This window comes from Colletotrichum fioriniae (assembly GCF_027942845.1).
Source record: "Colletotrichum fioriniae strain IMI 355084 chromosome Unknown scaffold_3, whole genome shotgun sequence".
Classification (NCBI taxonomy): domain Eukaryota; kingdom Fungi; phylum Ascomycota; class Sordariomycetes; order Glomerellales; family Glomerellaceae; genus Colletotrichum; species Colletotrichum fioriniae.
Genome location: NW_027076839.1, coordinates 1,338,334 through 1,355,631, shown reverse-complemented (window position 1 = coordinate 1,355,631; position 17,298 = coordinate 1,338,334). Strand labels below are relative to the sequence as shown.

Sequence of the window (17,298 nt, the reverse complement as noted above, 5' to 3'; positions counted from 1 at the left end):
TCTTTCTAAGATTCATTGCATCCTTACTTCTGGTTCTCTATTATGGCCTGTTTTCTCATCAATCCACACCAAAGCCGTCAATCATCTGGTGGGGAACAGGTTTTGAGAGGGGTAAATGAGGGACGGAGCAGCTGATGCCAGTGTGCGTACTATTCATCCAAGGTATGGTACGCTTAAGTAAGTGCATAGTCAATTTCAACCTCATCCGTCTTCCACCGTCGTTTGGCTAGTGAGTTACTTCGAAACTTTCCGACAAGCCTTCCTCTCGCGACATGAGTACCATGGACAAGGCCGTTGCCGTCGTTCAACAAAACCGACAGCTCATTGTGGAAAACGTCGCGCTACCGGAGCTACAACCTCACCAAGTCTACGTCAGTGTCGAGTGGGCAGCGTTCAATCCCACAGATCGTATGTCATCCCGGCCATAATCTCCAAAACCCTGCAATCCTCAACCCTCAAACCAGTCGGCTCTGAATTCGGCTTTGTGTTTGAACTCGTAGCTTACTCATTCCTCAACAGGACTTGCGTTCGACGTCGATGCATTTGGAGACGGTGCCGTTCTAGGCTGTGACTTTGTCGGCACTGTTATAAAAGCCCACCCAAATGTGAGCAGAGTTCTGGTTGGTGATAGAATCGCCGCGTTAGTGTGGGGAGGTGAGCCATTCCAGGATTCCCACCGGATTTTGCATTGCTGACTTAAGACTTGTACTTCATAGGAGAAATCAAGGGTGTTGGGGCGTACTCGTAAGTGTTCGTTCGCAATCGCTTCAAGCAGCTTTCCTCACAAATCATGAATTGCACAGGTCCTATTGCATCGCCGACGAGCGCATCTCTTTCAAGGTTCCGAGCGCTGTCAAGAGTCCCAAGGCCAGCGCCGTTCCGCTCGCCGCAAACACTGCGTACCTGGCACTATTCTCTGAAGATTGCCTCGGTTTCTCGCGGGATGTATCTACTACCAAGCCTCCTGTGCTAATCTGGGGCGGCAGCTGTAAGTAGTTGGCTTCTCGAACATGACGGCTCACTCAACAAAGAAGATTCAGTCGACTGACGACGATTTCAACATAGCTGTCGTCGGATACTTCGCCGTCCAACTAGCCAAGCTTCACGGTTATCCCGTAGCCATCACCTGCAGCCCTCGCAACTTTGACTACGTCAAGAATGCCGGAGCTACCCATGTCTTTGATTACAACGACACCGACGTAGTGACGAAACTCCAGACTGCATTACCGACGCTATCACACATCTTCGACACCATTGGAAACGCAAGCTCCTCAGCGACGGCAGCCGCTGCGCTAGACGGCAGACCTGGAGTGCTCTGTACAGTCCGCCCGGGCAAGGCAAACACCGAGGAGGTTCCGAGAAACATCAAAGTAACTGATGTTTTCGTCTTCACTGCGTTTCCGACGGCTCATACGTACCGCGAGTTGGTGCATTGGCCTGTATGTATTTGCCGTTCTCCTCTCCCCCCCCATGGACATCCGTCATATGATGTCGCCAGGCCCGAGTCGCTTACACACCGTGTCCACAGGTCTCAATGCCGAATCATCTACTCAGTGCTGAGATGTACGAGCGGCTCCCTGGTCTGCTTGAGAGCAATGCCATCAAGCCGCCTCCGGTAAAGGTGCTCGGAAGAATAAGCCCTCAGTCAGTAAATGAAGCAATGAAATTGAATCGTGACGGAAAGATATCTGCGGAGAAGCTTTGCTTTGATGTCTCTTCTGCTTTCGGCGAGCAGAACGTGTAAGTCAACTAGTCCTAGACGCCGATAGTTCCAGACAATAAGTGAATGCTCGGGCTATTGATGGCGTAATAGGCGCAAAGCCAAGGCAGGTACGAGTGGTTTGCAAACGGCTATGAACTAGGCGAGTGGCTCGGTTACATTCGAGAGGGGTCCCCAAGAGATAGTCTTGCGCAGTCAGTTCAATCTCAAATACCTCTTGCTCAGTCCTGGATAACCACAAGTCATCCGATGATACGAGCCTCACGCTTCTTCCCCCCTTTCTCAGCCTCTTGAGCTGTCGAGCAACTAAACAAGTTGAAAGCTCTTCGCGACTCGACCTGAAAATTGCGCGCTTCAGCATTGATGAGACTCTTCTTTGAGCGCCTCTAGATGCAGCACCGACATCTCCCTCGATCACAGGAACCAAGTCGTCGTCCAGGACAAGGTGATTGAAGCCACCACCCCTGGACATCCTACCATGTAGAGATCCACCAGGGAAATCAGGCACATCGCAAGCGAGCGAGGCTGTGCTCTCGGTTGAAGCTTAACAAGCCCCCCTGACATGCGGAGCCCCAAAGCCAGAATTTACGCCATTGCGGACTGTTCCAACGCGGAAGTCGGTGGCGGAGGGGAGCGGAAATTCTTGGGAATGAGACTCCACGAAATCTATCCACTACAACGGAGGAACCCCGACGGATGTTGCAGCGTTCCACTCCCGAGCCACCGACCCAGTTCTAGTATCACTAACCGAAATCACATCGAGTTTCGAAGGAGCGAGTAGTGTATACTCAAGTTGAGCAATGGGCAGTCTTTGTGAACATGTTTGTCAATTCTCTCTTTAATGGAGCGCTCTAATGACTTGTTAAGCCTCTCGATCATCAATCCTTGTGACGATCTGTGGAGCTCACTATCTCTATTCTTAGTGTGCTTCACCGCTCAGGCGTCTCCATCGTTTTCACATCTACTGACCGTCGGGTTCTGCCGTGCCTGACAGCTCAGGCAAAGAATCCAACGACGAAGCACGTGATAGCAGTTGCATCAACTCAAGAATGTCTCCTCATCCTCGGACGGTGGATTCGTATCCTTGGACGGTCCTAAGCCAACGCGATGCTGAAGTCCTCTCCAACGCGGGCAGCAACTCTGCCTACAACAGCGTAGGCAGCGCGGCCCTTCTCGGCAGCGTGGTACTGAACAGGGACAGTCCAGCTCTTGCCCTCCGACGTGACCGTAACCTCCTTCTTGTTGAGCTGGTTGGTAGCGCCGACAACAATGATCTTGTCGACATAGACCTCCTTCATGGCCTTGAGCCAGGAGCCCTCCTTAACGGACTTGGAGTCACGGCCCTCGGCATCGGAGGATACAATGGTCTTGCCGTCAAGCTTGAACTTGCGGTAGATGTACTGACCCTTCTCAAAGTCAAACGAGTCTCCGTCATCGACGTAAAGCTCACCCTCGGCCTCACCATCCTTGCCAACGCTGATGACCAGGGTGTAGTCGTCGAAACGCATCAGCTTGGCCGAGCGGCGGGGACGGTCACGACGAGGGAAAATGTGGCCACCACGCATCAGAAGCGCGATCTGATCGAGAGCAACATCCCTGGTGAGATACTGGCCCTTCTTGGTGGCGAGCTTCTCGTAGGTGAAATAGTCGTAGTACACTTCGTCATCAGGGATATAGATGTCGACAGACTCCTTGTCCTTCTCAACGACGGGCTTGTGGAGAAGACCAGTCGATCCGACGAACAGCTGATCGTCAATGGCAAAGCCAGATTCCTCCGTGGGGTGGGTCCAGAACATGGGGCGAACAATTGGGCTGCCATCGCGATGGGCGTGGAAGAAGGCAGTGTACCAAGAAGGCATCAAGCTGTAGCGAAGGCGGATGGCGGCGGTGAGGATGCCTCTGAACGGCTCCGCGAGCATATAGGGCTCACGGCGACGGGCATCAATGTGAGCGTGACCACGGAAGAAGGGGTAGAAAGCTCCGCCCTGGTACCAGCGTGCCATCAGCTCAGGCTCGGGGTTACCGAAGAAGCCTCCAACGTCGGCGCCAGCAAAGGGGAATCCGGAAATGCCCTGGTTCAGAATCATGGGAACGGCAGCGCCCAGGTGCTCCCACGAGGCCTGGTTGTCTCCTGTCCACATGGCACCAAGACGCTGAGAGCCAGCGTAGAAGGATCGGGTAAGCACGAAAGGTCTGCGGAGCTCGCCCTTCTTGCGAGTGAGGAGAGCCTCGAAGGTGGCATTGTGGAAGGTCATGCCGTTGATGTTGTGCACGTCACGGTGCTCCCAGTTACCGTGGTGAATGTTGTCCTTGGGCATGGTGACCTCAGGTCCATTAAACACAGAGGGCTCGTTCATGTCGTTCCAGATGAATGTGTTCTCCATAGTGCCCTTGAAGGCGGCGTAGTCGAAGAGTCCAGTCCACCACTCGACGGCTTTGGGGTTGAAGCAATCGACCCAGTGAGAAGAACCAGGCCAGCACCAACCCTCGAAAGGCTTGCCCTCCTTGTTCAAGACGGCCAAGCCCTTGGAGTTCATTTGCTCGGTGATCTCGTACTTCCCCTCGTTCTTAATATGGGGATCAATGATAACCACGAGGTTTCTGCCATGCTCATCGAGAGCCTTGCCCATGCCGATGGGGTCCTTGAACATGTCGGCGTCCCAGGTGAAGTACTTCTTGCCATCGGTGTACTCAATGTCAAGCCAAATGACGTCGTAGGGAATCTTGAACTTATCAAACTTGCGGTCAACGTCCTTGACATCATCATCGGAGATGTAATTCCAGCGACACTGATGGTAGCCGAGAGAAAACTCCTGGGGCATAGCGGTGGTGCCAGTGAGCTCGCCATAGGTCTTGGAAATGTCCTTGGGGGTCGGGCCAAGGAAGATGAAGACGTCGAGAATGCCGGCCTCTGAGATCCAGTGGGTCTTCGTGTTGGTCTTGGAGCCAACGCCAAGAGCCAAGGGATTGGATGAGCCCTTCTCCTTGGTGATATCGATCCAGGTCTCAGCGCCGTTGAGCCAGAAAACACCGACAGTGGAGTCCTTGCGGTGCGCCTGCATAAGAGGAATCGCTCCGTATAGGGTCATGGGGCTGTCGAGAACGTACTCGAAGACGTCGGAGTTGTACAGTCTGTAGGGCTCGGAGTACTTGCCATCACCGCCACGGGTCTCCTTCAGAGACAGAGGACCGGCGTGCTCAGGGATACCGAAAACGTGCTCGTATCCGACGAATGAGATGTCGAGGGCGACGCTCTCGGGACCGCGGGGCTTGGAGTCGGTGTTGCCTCCGAAAGTCTCGTCCCACCAGGTGCTCTCGTCCTCCTGCTTGACTTCGGTGGTTTCGGCCTTCTCAGCGTTCTCTTCGCCTTCCTTCTTTTCCTCGGCAGGCTTGTCAACCATGGGGCGCCAGTGCTCCATGTTGAGCAGACCCCGGTCGTTGAGCTTGATATGGGACGATCCATCACGCTTAAAGTCGACGCTGAAGGGCGAGAACTTGACGACAGCCTCGAACTTGGAGGAGGGGCCGTACTGAATGGTGATTTGGTCCTTGTCCTGGTAGGCGACCTTGGCCTCCTTGTCGAGGTTCAGTCCACCAACAATGACGTGCTTCTCGGCTTCGTTGTACCGCTCCTTGCGGGCAGGACTGTTGTTTCGCAGCTCGATCTCTCCCTTTTGGCGCTTCTCTTCGTCAACGGTTACGCGGGCGGTGCCGGATTCGAGGAAGGAGACGGTAATGGGAAGGCGGACGGTTTCCTGGGCATCGTTGATGGTCTTGAGGATGATAGCCTGGAGTTGGCCGTCCTTGAGGGAGGCAGAGTCGGGGAGGATATTGTAGGGAGCGGCCCAGGTCGAGGACTGGGAGACGGCGTTATCGGCATAGTCGCGATTGCGCTTGCAGAAGCCAGATTGGTGGCACTTCTTGAAGTCATTTTCCTTAACCATGACTGCGATTGCCTTGTCAGTATCACTAGGACAAGAAATGGGGGGACCAAGCGACGTCAATTCGACACAAGCCAGGTAAAAGGAATGTCATTGCGTCACGGGAGTCCTTACCTGCGGGCTGGATCATGCAGCTAAGTGCCGCCAGTAGACCAAAGAAGGTCGTCCATTTGTAGGACGACTTGCCGATGGTCCCCATGGCGGAGGGGTGTGGCGACTGTGTGTTTGTCCGAAGGGATTGGATGAACTGCTGTAAGAACCTTTGGAATCAAGAAGCGAACATGGGAATGAGAGCAGAAAGAAGGCGAATCTTCTTTGTGGTGCTCTCGCGTCGCGCGTTGATGGTGGTTTTTGGTACACTTTGGATCAGGTTGGGTGGGAGGAATTGGTGACGTTTGGGTGGAAGGTACTTGTGAAGGTGAGACGGCCTGAGTTCAACAGCTGTCCCCTTGACTAGCTCCACTTCGGGACTAGCGCAGGTCGCTTGCTGCGGGAGACAGGGGCTTGTCGGAGACAACACGCTTAACCGGATATTCGATGATGGATAGTTACATAGAGCTTACTGACCAAATATTTACCCCGCCATGGGAGTAAATGACTGGCGATACTCCAAACCACATGCATTGTTGGCAGATGTCAATGGATAGAGTCTTGGGTGTTTCCTGTAAAGAACAGTTGATGGTGGCTTCTATCTGGTAGGGTGCGAAATGTGCGAAATATGCGCTTACACAACCTTTCTGGACACTGCCATACCAATACGACGGTATGGTTAATACACGTATGAGGACGAGACGCCCTCTATGAGCGCCCTCTATATGTTGCCTTAGATCGCGAGCTTTTTGAGAAATTATACCACATTATATCTTGATCTTTGCGAATGCTCATGCTCGGGGTCTGCTCGAGCCTGACCTACTATAGACGGTGATTGTGGAATGTGTGGATCCAACAGATCTGGGTTGGCTCTCGGTCGTTCACCATACCATGATCTGCATCACCATCATGAGAACGCTCGATGCGATCCCGAGAGCAATTGCCGGGTAGAGCGGCAGATGGCGGAAGTTGCGGAAAGGCTTGTGCAGCCAATTTCGTGAGCTATCACTCCAAAAGAATTAAAGTCGCCTGCAAGTTCCTCAATTGAGAAGGAGGTCCAGAAGTTCTTGCTTTAAGCGATACGGAAATAACCAAGAAACAGTCATCAAGACAGGGTTGCGAGTCAAGAACTGTGACGATATTCAGAACAACGACCACGATGAAATGTGATCTCCTGCCCGCGCTGCATAAAAGACAGCGATAAAAGGAAAGCAATATCCCGTGAACATAATGCTTGGTGCTCGCTGGATGCACCTACCCAGACGTAAACATGACGCGCCTGATACTGCTGTTACTCGCCGGGCTTTCTGGTGTCCTCTGTCAAGAGGCGCCGCAAGTCCAAACCAGGAATGGCTCTTACACGGGGGTTCATTTGCCTTTACTGGAGCAAGACTATTTTCTCGGGATGCCATTTGCGCAGCCTCCTGAACAAGGGCCCCTTAGATTCTCACCACCAGCTTCGTTGAACACCTCCTGGACTGGGTCGAGAGACGCCACCCAGTTCGGCAACATTTGCTACGGCTACGGGGTACGTTCATGTGGCCGGATCACGTTACTCCTCGCTGGGCAGCCTTCATTACATGAAGGGCATTGCTAACCTTGCTTAGAATGACAACAACAGGCTCGCGGCGCTTGGTTTCAAGATCTCCGAGGACTGTCTGAGCATCAACGTCGTTCGCCCCTCCAACTACACAAACCAGTCGCTCCCAGTTGCCGTGTATATCTATGGGGGCGGCTACTTCCAAGGCGGCAGTGCTGATCCTCGGCTGAACTTCTCGTCCATCATTAGGGACTCTGTCGCCGCAGGGAAGCCCATCATTGGTGTTAGTTTTAACTATCGCCTTTCTGCCTTTGGCTTTCTAGGAGGATCTGAAATCGTTGCCGCTGGGGCTGCAAATCTTGGCTTTAGGGATCAGAGACTGGCGCTTCACTGGGTGCAAGGTATGCTGTAACTTTTAAGAGCACTTGGATCGAGCATCGATAGCTAACATGTCTCTAGAGAATATTGGAGCGTTTGGAGGAGATCCTGCGAAAGTGACGATATTCGGCAACAGCGCGTAAGCTCTTCGTACTTTTCTAGATGCTTCGAGCACAGCTGATTCAACATTGTTTCTAGGGGTGCAGGTTCTGTCGGCGCACAGCTGTTGGCATACAATGGGCGCGATGACGGACTGTTCAGAGGCGCCATTTCTCAGTCGGGAGCTCCTGCTGGTTTCTCGCCATTCTCTCCGTGTGAGTTCTCGTCTTATAGGCCAAGACTTCCTGACTATTGCTGAACTGACTTGCTCCAGTCCTCGATGTCACAAAGTGGGACGAGGTCTATGACAATATCACAGCCGGTACAGGCTGCAACTCGACAGATACGCTCAACTGTCTACGAAACGTGCCAATCGAGGTTTTGAATGCCATAGTCAATTCTACAGCCACTTCAGGGGCTTCCTACGGACTAGGTGAGTTGTCATGGATTAGAATGCTATCAAGGCTGGGCTAACAAGTCCAAGTTTTTGACGGTGACTTTGTTGCCGATGCACCGGGAGCGCAGCTGGCCAAGGGCAACTTCGTCAAGGTTCCGTATATCATCGGCCACAACACAGACGAAGGATCTGCCTTCATCCCAGGGAACAACTTTGACAACGCCACGTTCTATCCGACATCCAAGATCGACACGGATGAGCAGTTTAGGGACTACATCGTTTCGCTCAAGGCCAACGAGACGGTGGCAAGTCGTGTGTTCGACTTGTACCGCCAAAACGCAACCGACCAGGCTCTAGCCACGTACCCAGACGATCTCGGCGCTGAACTTGGTTACCAATACAAGAGAGCTGTTACGCTCGCTGGTGACTCTAACATCATCGCACCGACTCGCTACACGGCTCAGATGTGGACGACCTACAACGTACCGTAAGTATAACCGCACTGGTTTACTGGAACATGCTTACTGATCAGTCGATTGGTATTATAGCCTCTACAAGTATCGATGGGACGTTACAGTCAGCGGGCTACCTCGCTACATCGGCGCAACGCATGCGAAAGAGATCTTCTTCGTCTTCAACGACCAAAGCAGAGACGATTACGACGTGTGGCCTCTGCAAGACAAACCCCAGTCGTTCTCTGACCTGGCTTCCATCATGGCAACTGCATGGGCCAGCTTTGTTGCGACAGGGGACCCGAATAGTAATGGATCTGGTAAGTGCGGTCTTCTGCAGGCCTCGACAGGATGACTACTGACGCTGAGCTTCTTAGTCAATGGGACAAACTGGCCTTTGTATAACGAATCCAAGAAGAACTTCGTCTTCACTGGGAACGTCACTAGCCACGTCGAAAATGACGACACGCGTGAGCAGGAAATCGGCTTTCTGTCAAGTCTTTTTTGATGTCAAGTGAAGTGGAAGTGACAGATCGAAATGGTGGGACCAGGTTGGACGAACAAGGCCCACAATACAGATACCTTAGCCAGAGAGGTACCTTGCTCTGGATAACCAATTAGAGCACATGAGCCCCGCTGTGCCACTTAAGAGATTATCCGAGATGCAATGAGACGGAAGATAGGTACCTGATTCGTACCTGACAACCAGAATCTCAATCAATACGCACCATGATTATTTACTTACTTATGTATCAACCCAAAACTGCATGACTTTTGAGCTTCTCTTGGGCGAGTTTCAAGGTCAATTGCATGTGACGATCCAGAGAAAAGAAACTTGAGCTTGGCGTTTTGTATTTCAAGTGCTATAGGTAAGGAACCTTCCCCTTGGCTTAATGCCATTCCACACCACACCTCACCTCACCCTCTCTTTCGAACGGTGAACCTTCACCTTTTGGTTGCCATCAATGCTGAGCTGTCAAAATAAAAACTAGGCGGTCTGGCTCACAGTTCCAAAACTGCCGTATCAGAAGCTCGGTACACTGTCCAGCAATCTCCACACCCTTTTCACCACATTTCTACCTTGCCTTGGGTAGGCTTTCTTTTATCCAATGGCAGACTCGGAACCCCACCACCACAGCGGCGGCGCGCAGGACAACGACCCCGCCTCGAAGCACAAGAAGCCGCAGCAGAATAATGCAAATGCAAGCTTCCCCGAGTACGCCCGCAGGACAGCAGAGAAGCTGCCCCCACCAACTTTCATAATTCTCGCTCTCCTCTTCGGTTTGTACATAATTTTTTCCTCGAGCCAACAAAACCAGCGGTCAGCAGCAGACCTTTCTTCTCCTCCCGTCGCCCCTTCCGTTGTCACCACCACAATCTACCAAGAACATCAACCATCTTCAACTCCCAAAGTCGTCGTTGATACCTCTCCCAAAATGTCTACCGAGCAGACGTGAGTATACATCCCAATCCTTCCCTTTCTATTGAGCTAGCATGCATCGCAATGCCGCATCATGCTATTTTGCTTTTCTTTGAGCTCCCGCCGCTACCCTGAAATTACCCCGCCATCGTGGGAGGTTTCGGGCAGAAGAGGGGCACACATCACCACCACGAACCAGAACAAAAAAAAGCTGACCTCGAGATAGCTTCATTGCCATCAAGCCTGATGGCGTTCAGGTACGCTTCATCGCACCTGGTTCTTACCAGTTGCCAGGCACAGCAAGCTGACCCTCTCATAGCGCGGCCTGATCGGCCCTATCGTCTCTCGCTTCGAGACCCGTGGGTAAGTTTTCTCCCAGATGATGCCCTACCTGCTCTGGTCAAGTTTGTCATCTCTAACACGTCTCTTACAGCTTCAAGCTCGTCGCCATCAAGCTCATGACCCCCGGCAAGGAGCACCTCCAGGCCCACTGTTCGTTAACCCCTCTCGGTGCCCTTTGAAAGCATAGCTGACTGCCAAACAGACGCCGACCTCAAGGACAAGCCCTTCTTCGCTGGTCTCATTGAGTGTATGTTCCAACTCAATGCATTGACCATTGTGATTCCAAGCTGACATTCTCACAGACATGAACTCTGGCCCCATCTGCGCCATGGTTTGGGAGGGCCGTGATGCCGTTAAGACCGGTCGTGGTAAGTCCCTCGCGAATCCTCTACACACGAAACCTTCAGCCGAATACCCTCATACTAAAACACATCTTACAGTCCTTCTCGGTGCCACCAACCCCCTTGCCTCCGCCCCCGGCACCATCCGTGGCGACTACGCCATCGACGTCGGCCGCAACGTCTGCCACGGCTCCGACTCCGTCGAGAACGCCAAGAAGGAGATTGCCCTCTGGTTCAAGGATGGCGATGTCGTCTCCTACAAGTCTTCCCAGTTCGACTGGATCTACGAGAAGCCTTAAATGCTTTTTCTCTAATCCGCCACTATACACGAGCCGTAGACGTCCACCGTACGCTTGCCGAACGGGTGGGATGCATGTCGCCATGTTAGGTTGATAAAGAAAAGCTATCGGTCAATCAAAAAGCACAAACAAAGAGCCATGTGTTGCTTGCTACCAGGAGTGTGATGTGATGTTTGAGATCTTCAACTGTGATTACCGACTGGATCTAAATAGTCCGCGTGCCCTGCCCATTACACCCGCAAACCACGGCGTCCCCCACACGCTGACGAGTATCCTCGCCGGCAGCAGCGCCTTCGTAATCGCCCAAGCCATAGCAACCTCCACCACGACCTTGTACTTTCCATCCTTCTGCCACTTCTCCAGTATATCCTGCGTGCTCTCGAACTCCTCGTCCCTCTCCAACTGCCCCGTCATCGTCCCTCGGTCCTGAGCTTCGAACCCAAACCACCCCTTCCTACTGAAATACCTCTCCGCCATACCCACGCCATCCCTGACGTATTCCGCCCAGTGACCCGTAACGTACTCGAGCGGTAAAAAGTTTGTATAGTGGAAGAAGCCGAAGAGGCCGAGGAGAGGCACGACGGCGGTGATTTCGTGGAGGATCAGGAACGCGACTACGTGCGAGACGGGCGCTTTGCGGAGACCGGTGGTGTATTTTTGGAAGCGGAGGGGGACGCGGTCGAGGATGCGGTCTGCGGCGCGGGACGATGATGAGGAAGAGGGGGAGGAGGGAGGCTTGGTGGAGTTTTTGCGCAAGGCTGTTTTTGTTCGTAGTGTTTGTTGGCGGATTGTGCGTAGAGATGGCCGCAACCTTGCGAGGGCGCGGCGTGCGAGCATTGTGCTTTATTTTGATGCGTCGGCGACGGCGGCGGCGGTCTTTAGAGGGCAAGTTGCTCCAATAATATATACCGAGAAGGAGTATCTAAAAGCAATTGATCAAGTATTCTGCGTGAGCGAGACTGTCATCTTTCAGAATCGTGGTGTAGGCTGACGCGACGAGCTTTGGCTGGGTCCGTCGGCGGGCGGGAGATGATGCTCGAGAAGAGCTCTCGGTGGGGCGGAGGGAATCGAGGTGTCAACGCTTCGGTGTGCTTGGCTCACCGAGGTGAGGTGAGGACGCCGTCGGGGATTGACAGTGCGGGCCGCCGCGGGCCGATACTTGGACGCTCCAACGACGTCCCGTCACACGCTACGCAACCTATCACACGCGCTACGATCCGAGGTTATTTTTTTGTTGATCGGACATTGCCCCAATTTCCCATGACCGATTGTAATATCGTCGGGGACAAGTCACTGCACGGTTTTCACGATGCCCGCGGGCAGGTGTCTCCACTGGCATGCGGGCTTCGCACTGGAATCCGTCGTACCCTTACCTTCGTGCATTTAAGTCCACATGGAGGCTTAATTTTGATGTACCATTTCTCCAAAGGCCACGGAATTCCTGAATGCTCAAGTCTGCGTAAACACATCTAGGCTGACTGGCTGACGCTCTCGGTCGCCCGCAGACAAACGCCACAACAAAATTTGAGCCGTGCCCGTTTTACCGAAGCTATTCAAACTCTTGTCGCGCCGTCCATGCTCTCGGGCGGCAGTGAAAATACTCTTACCATCCCCTTGAATACTCTAACGGGAGTGAATATTCCAACATCTTTCTACTATGTTCCTAAAGTGCCTAGGAAGGCCTTAATAGAAAGTTCAGTCGCAGGTCGAACATCAGTGCGCACTCGATGGGATGTGCCGCTACTCAAATGGCCAGCCAACCTGATGGCAGTGAATTCTGTGGATAGATGATCTCTCTGGAGGTATGGCGCAGGCTGAGACTCGGGCATCGCGATTTGAACTTGCCAATTGAGGTTTCTCGCAGGTGTAGAGGCAGCCACACTGCGGCTTCAGCCTTCGTGTTCATTAGAGTCTTGAAATGACACAACTAGGAAGGAAATGGCGAGAGTTTCGACTCCAACCCTAGGATGTTTCGTGTACGAAATCTGATATATGACAAACAAGCTCTCTTATCGCTGCGAGGGAGTGGCAGATGACCACGGTCCATTCAACTAGGCAAACCGCACGAACCAGATGCGGTCAAGCCTTGAATCCTGGAGTGCTGCTAAGCTGCGGCACGGCTCGCATTGCTGCTTGCTGACCTTGCTTTGCTCCTCGCTACTCAGTCTCGTCTATTTCTTGCTTCTCCTCGGAAACCGGGTAGCTTTGCTTGGGTTGCTTTCCGAAATTCTTCATGTACACGTGAACTTATTGTTCCATGGGTAGAAACACAAACATCCTAGTTGAACTCGAATTACTTACGAGGCGTTGCCAAGGATCTGTGCCCAAGTCGATTTCGATGGAGACATGCTTGAGGCAATCAGCAAACGATGCTTGGCGAATGGAACAAGCGAAGGTCATCACCATAGGTTAAGAACAGCTCGTAATCAATCAACCAAGCAAGTGATGACTGAAAGACGTGAAGCGACTATCCGTTGAACAGTAAAAGTCGAGATCATGACTATTCCTCATGAACACTTCCTATCTGCTGAACTGCTGCGGGTGGCTCGCCCACCTCCCGGGCCGGTACTAGCTAATACTTGGGTACAACGATGCTCCAAGACTGTACGTAGGTGCATGTACCTTTGTATGAACAGCCTGGCAGTCCGAGAAATGCGCCATCGATTGGCGATCTGTCCGCCGCTGTTTCTCACATACTTAGGCTAGTCCCTTGACTTCGGTGGCAAGGAGTACCCAGCATAGATCGTCACCACAGTCACCAAAAAGCCGTCGAAGACTAATATTCAGCCGTTCTCATAGTTTGATGGGTCTCTCCATACCTCGCTTTCCAGTGAAATACGATTAATACCTATAAAGTATGGAACTCAAGGTTAACTAAGCCAAAAGTCCGAGACTTGTAGAAGTGCATGCAATGTAGCCTGTGTCAGAATCAGGCTATTCGAAGCTGAAGTCTTATAGCCCGGTTGGGTCGTTAGCTACTTCTAACGTGGGCTGAGTCTTCACACACAGCGCCTCAGAAGCAGTGTAAGACGTCAATTCTTTGGGCAAGAAACCTCGAATTTTAAAGCAAAGCACTTGAATGGAGTGAAAGGGGACGGCAAAGAGGTAAAACCTTTTCTTTTTTTCTGTCCTTCTTCGTCAGGAGGATTGTCTGCTGGAATTCCAATCAATGGCGAACCTAGATCTTACCATGCCCCCTAGCAAATCTTGCGGGTGAAAACATCTGCTAGGCGCTCTTCGTGTGCCCTAAGTATGCTAGCACGACGGTACCGTGCTCTTTGGTTCAAGCCTATCCTGCCCGTGAGTCTGAGCTTCACTTGAAAAGACTGCCAAGAAGATTTCTATTAGGCATCGTGGCTTGGTTTCAGTAAAATTGTCTTCATCTTCAAGAATAATCGGCATTCACCACAACTCGAACGGCGTCCCGGATGAGTCTCCTCCCACTTGGGTAACTTCTGTCCATCCGTCTGGTCCGACCATGGGGCTCTCTTACTCTAGCATAACTCAATATTGCCTGATCTCGAACGGCAGACTGCCTTCGTGACGGCCGGCGGCTTCGGGGATCGATGGCGAAGATTCAGGGCCGCGGCCCGCACTACGCTAAGCCTTGATCGATGAACTCCTTGAAGGTTTTTTCCCCAGCCCCTGAAGTCTGGACCTTCTCCAGGGGTTCTTCGACGCAGAGGGATAACCTGCCGAAAGTGGGCGCAACTTTCGAGAACCTTCAGCTATCTTTGTCCTTCGTCCTGCCAAGACAAGTGAAAACTCAACACTGTAAAGCATCGCGGTCGGCAAGTCTTCCAAATCATCACCAACCTTTCGTGGACAACTGTCGTCTGAACCTACTGCCGAATGCTACTCTCGGATCGTGCAGCGAGCACGCCTACCCTGCCCCCTCTCCAGAGCAATCACTTTGATGTTGCCTTGCCGGATCCTCGACAATCAGTCCATTTACCCACGGCCCGAGGAATGATGAACTTTGTCCTTGAACAGTCCCACGGGAAGGGTTAAAGCCTTTCAGCTCCTTCTTTGTTGAAATAATCTACAGAACCTCCTTGAAGAAAATCCTTTCTTCGTCCTACCACAGCAGTCAATATTCGAGACTCAAAGACTGCCGAGTCAAACAATCACAACAATCCTCGACCTCGACCCTCTTGCTCCTACATCCATCAAAATTGCTGTCATTACAATACATCATGGCTTCTACCGACAAAATGGAAGTCGACAAGATCGAGGCCATCAACGCGGCTGTCCCGTCAGGCGTTCCCATCCCGACTGGCCCTACCAAGGATCGTCAGTTCACAAAGTTCAACACCTTTAAGTATTACCGCAAGAGCACGAAGCCCAGCGACGCGGTCTACATCAGCCGCCGCGAGAAGAAGGAGAGCTTCCGCCATCTGCGCAGAAATGCAAGTAAGTAACACCCCCTCTTACTCGTTTGGTGCCGACGAAAAGTAAAGGCGTCGGACTAACCATTCTGGGCACACTGTAGTCTCAGGACCCAGCACTGGACCCAGACCAGGCAGCGGAACGGACTGGTACGACGTCCCATCCTCGATGCTCACCGCCGGGGACAAGCTCTTGATCGCGACCAACCGTCTTCCGACCATCGTCCACATCGTCTTTAAGACCGGCTTCTCATTTACGCCCCTTGACTTCATGACCAAGGAGGCCGCCATCGATGTCTGCCGCTATCTCGAGCTTGAGGGCAAGCTCTCAAACTTCCAAGGTGAAGGTGGCCGCATCGCCGACTTCATGCGTATGATCCTGAACGAGTGCGAGCGATTCAAGTACCAGTACACCGACAAGAACCTTTTCAAGGAGATGCCCAAGCAGAGAGGCTTCATGCCCGGCTTCTGGGTGAACATTGCCCACGAGGTCTCCATCAAGCAGACCATTGCCAAGGGCAAGCCCGCCGAGACTTGGGCCGACGATATCATCAAGACTACTACTTGCGAGGAGATGCTCAAGGCCTTCGTCCGAGCTCGCAAGGCATACTTGCAAGAGATGGCCAAGGAGGGCGAGAGTGATGCTAATGGTGAAGATGGCGGCGCTGTCAGTGGTTTCAGCGTCTTCGAGGACACATACACAAAGAAGATGGTTGGCTTGATCCGGGCTATTGATAACTGGATCGCTTTCAGCGAGGAGAACGTGGAGAAGCGCGAGGCTAAGGAACTCGCGCTCGCCATTGATCGCTTTCAGATGTAAGCTGTTAGCCAGCTATACGAATATTGTCATTTGAGCGGAAAGGCGTATGGAGATACTGGCATAAGGACTTGAAGAACAGCGATGCAGGGAGTCCAAGTCGGTTTTCATAGGTTTATCTTAGGTGGATTGCTTGATGTCATATTGGAGTCAGGCTCCTGGAATTGAAACCTCATTAACAGTCAAAAAGTGATACGACGTGTCTTTGCAGCCGCCGTCCAATGTTTTGCGTACGATGTTTTCCATAAACGAGCGCGCGTTGATGTCCTTCTCGCGATATTTTTCGGCGTTTATATCACACATTGTACGTCTCCTCGAGATACCTACAAGACGGACTGGAGTACATAGCATAATTCCATTGACGAATATGGAACACTTGGAAGTTTTCCGGAATGCGAAAAGGCTCTGTAGACTGAATACCACCCTGATTGATGGCCGAGAGTGAGCAGAAGACTGGCTCACATGCGGCGAATTGTTCATGGACATCAGCACAAACCTCGGAAGAATCTGGCGTTCTCCGGCGGTCCTTTATTTCTTCATCCAAACTCCGTTGACTTAAAACTACTTTCTCTTTGAAATGCCTACCTGGGCCTGCGGCGTAGCTGCCGCCAAGAGGTCTGGCCTGTCATGATGCAGCACAGGCTGCCGACAGTACAAAGAGGCTGTGTTCGATCAGCCATCAGCGTATCGGCAACGGCATTCGACATGACATTGATACAGTACTCAACATGCCGGCCAACGTCGGAACAGTAAGGAGTGAACTGCTGCAATGTCACCGCCGAACGCCTTTGACCCGCGTTTCAACTTTCGGGCTTGGGGAATCGGCCCTTTGCGGTATTGCCATCTGACCTCGTATAGGTTGGACTGCCGCCAGAGCGGCCAAACACCCAATATTCGGCTGTTACGAGTCTCCCCAGCGGCCTTGAAAAACTCTTTAGGTTCGCTATCGTATCTCAGGTCTACGTTAAGCTTTGCCATCTCCTGTTGAGACAGTCATTCGCACGATCCTTATATATTATCTTTGTACCGTGTCACTCAAATAGGCAATAGTATCCCACGCCCAGATCTTCACCC

General features: G+C 52.3%; 5 protein-coding genes across 5 annotated transcripts; 3 read left to right on the top strand and 2 right to left on the bottom strand.

Annotated features, from left to right (window-relative positions):
• Positions 1–272: 272 nt before the first annotated feature.
• Positions 273–1,744, top strand: N0V96_003258 (uncharacterized protein; the record flags this gene model as incomplete). Its single annotated transcript, XM_053191035.1, has 6 exons — positions 273–408; positions 520–654; positions 717–744; positions 804–988; positions 1,066–1,439; positions 1,529–1,744. 6 exons carry the CDS (start codon positions 273–275, stop codon positions 1,742–1,744), a joined length of 1,074 nt encoding a protein of 357 aa, XP_053051460.1.
• Positions 1,745–2,814: 1,070 nt separating this feature from the next.
• On the bottom strand, positions 2,815–5,860 carry ROT2 (glucosidase II; the record flags this gene model as incomplete). Its single annotated transcript, XM_053191034.2, has 2 exons — positions 2,815–5,666; positions 5,776–5,860. 2 exons carry the CDS (start codon positions 5,858–5,860, stop codon positions 2,815–2,817), a joined length of 2,937 nt encoding a protein of 978 aa, XP_053051459.1.
• A 1,296-nt stretch (positions 5,861–7,156) lies between these two features.
• N0V96_003256 (uncharacterized protein) lies at positions 7,157–11,019 on the top strand (the record flags this gene model as incomplete). The annotated part of the gene is made up of 15 exons (XM_053191032.2): positions 7,157–7,279; positions 7,359–7,692; positions 7,751–7,808; positions 7,868–7,983; positions 8,043–8,090; positions 8,253–8,652; positions 8,714–8,937; positions 8,995–9,109; positions 9,756–10,070; positions 10,264–10,294; positions 10,357–10,400; positions 10,471–10,529; positions 10,582–10,626; positions 10,682–10,747; positions 10,820–11,019. 15 exons carry the CDS (start codon positions 7,157–7,159, stop codon positions 11,017–11,019), a joined length of 2,178 nt encoding a protein of 725 aa, XP_053051457.2.
• Positions 11,020–11,211: 192 nt separating this feature from the next.
• Positions 11,212–11,856, bottom strand: N0V96_003255 (uncharacterized protein; the record flags this gene model as incomplete). The annotated part of the gene is made up of 1 exon (XM_053191031.1): positions 11,212–11,856. The coding sequence occupies one exon, from the start codon at positions 11,854–11,856 to the stop codon at positions 11,212–11,214; it is 645 nt and encodes a 214-aa protein (XP_053051456.1).
• Positions 11,857–15,233: 3,377 nt separating this feature from the next.
• N0V96_003254 (uncharacterized protein) lies at positions 15,234–16,227 on the top strand (the record flags this gene model as incomplete). The annotated part of the gene is made up of 2 exons (XM_053191030.1): positions 15,234–15,432; positions 15,512–16,227. The coding sequence occupies 2 exons, from the start codon at positions 15,234–15,236 to the stop codon at positions 16,225–16,227; spliced, it is 915 nt and encodes a 304-aa protein (XP_053051455.1).
• Positions 16,228–17,298: the final 1,071 nt, after the last annotated feature.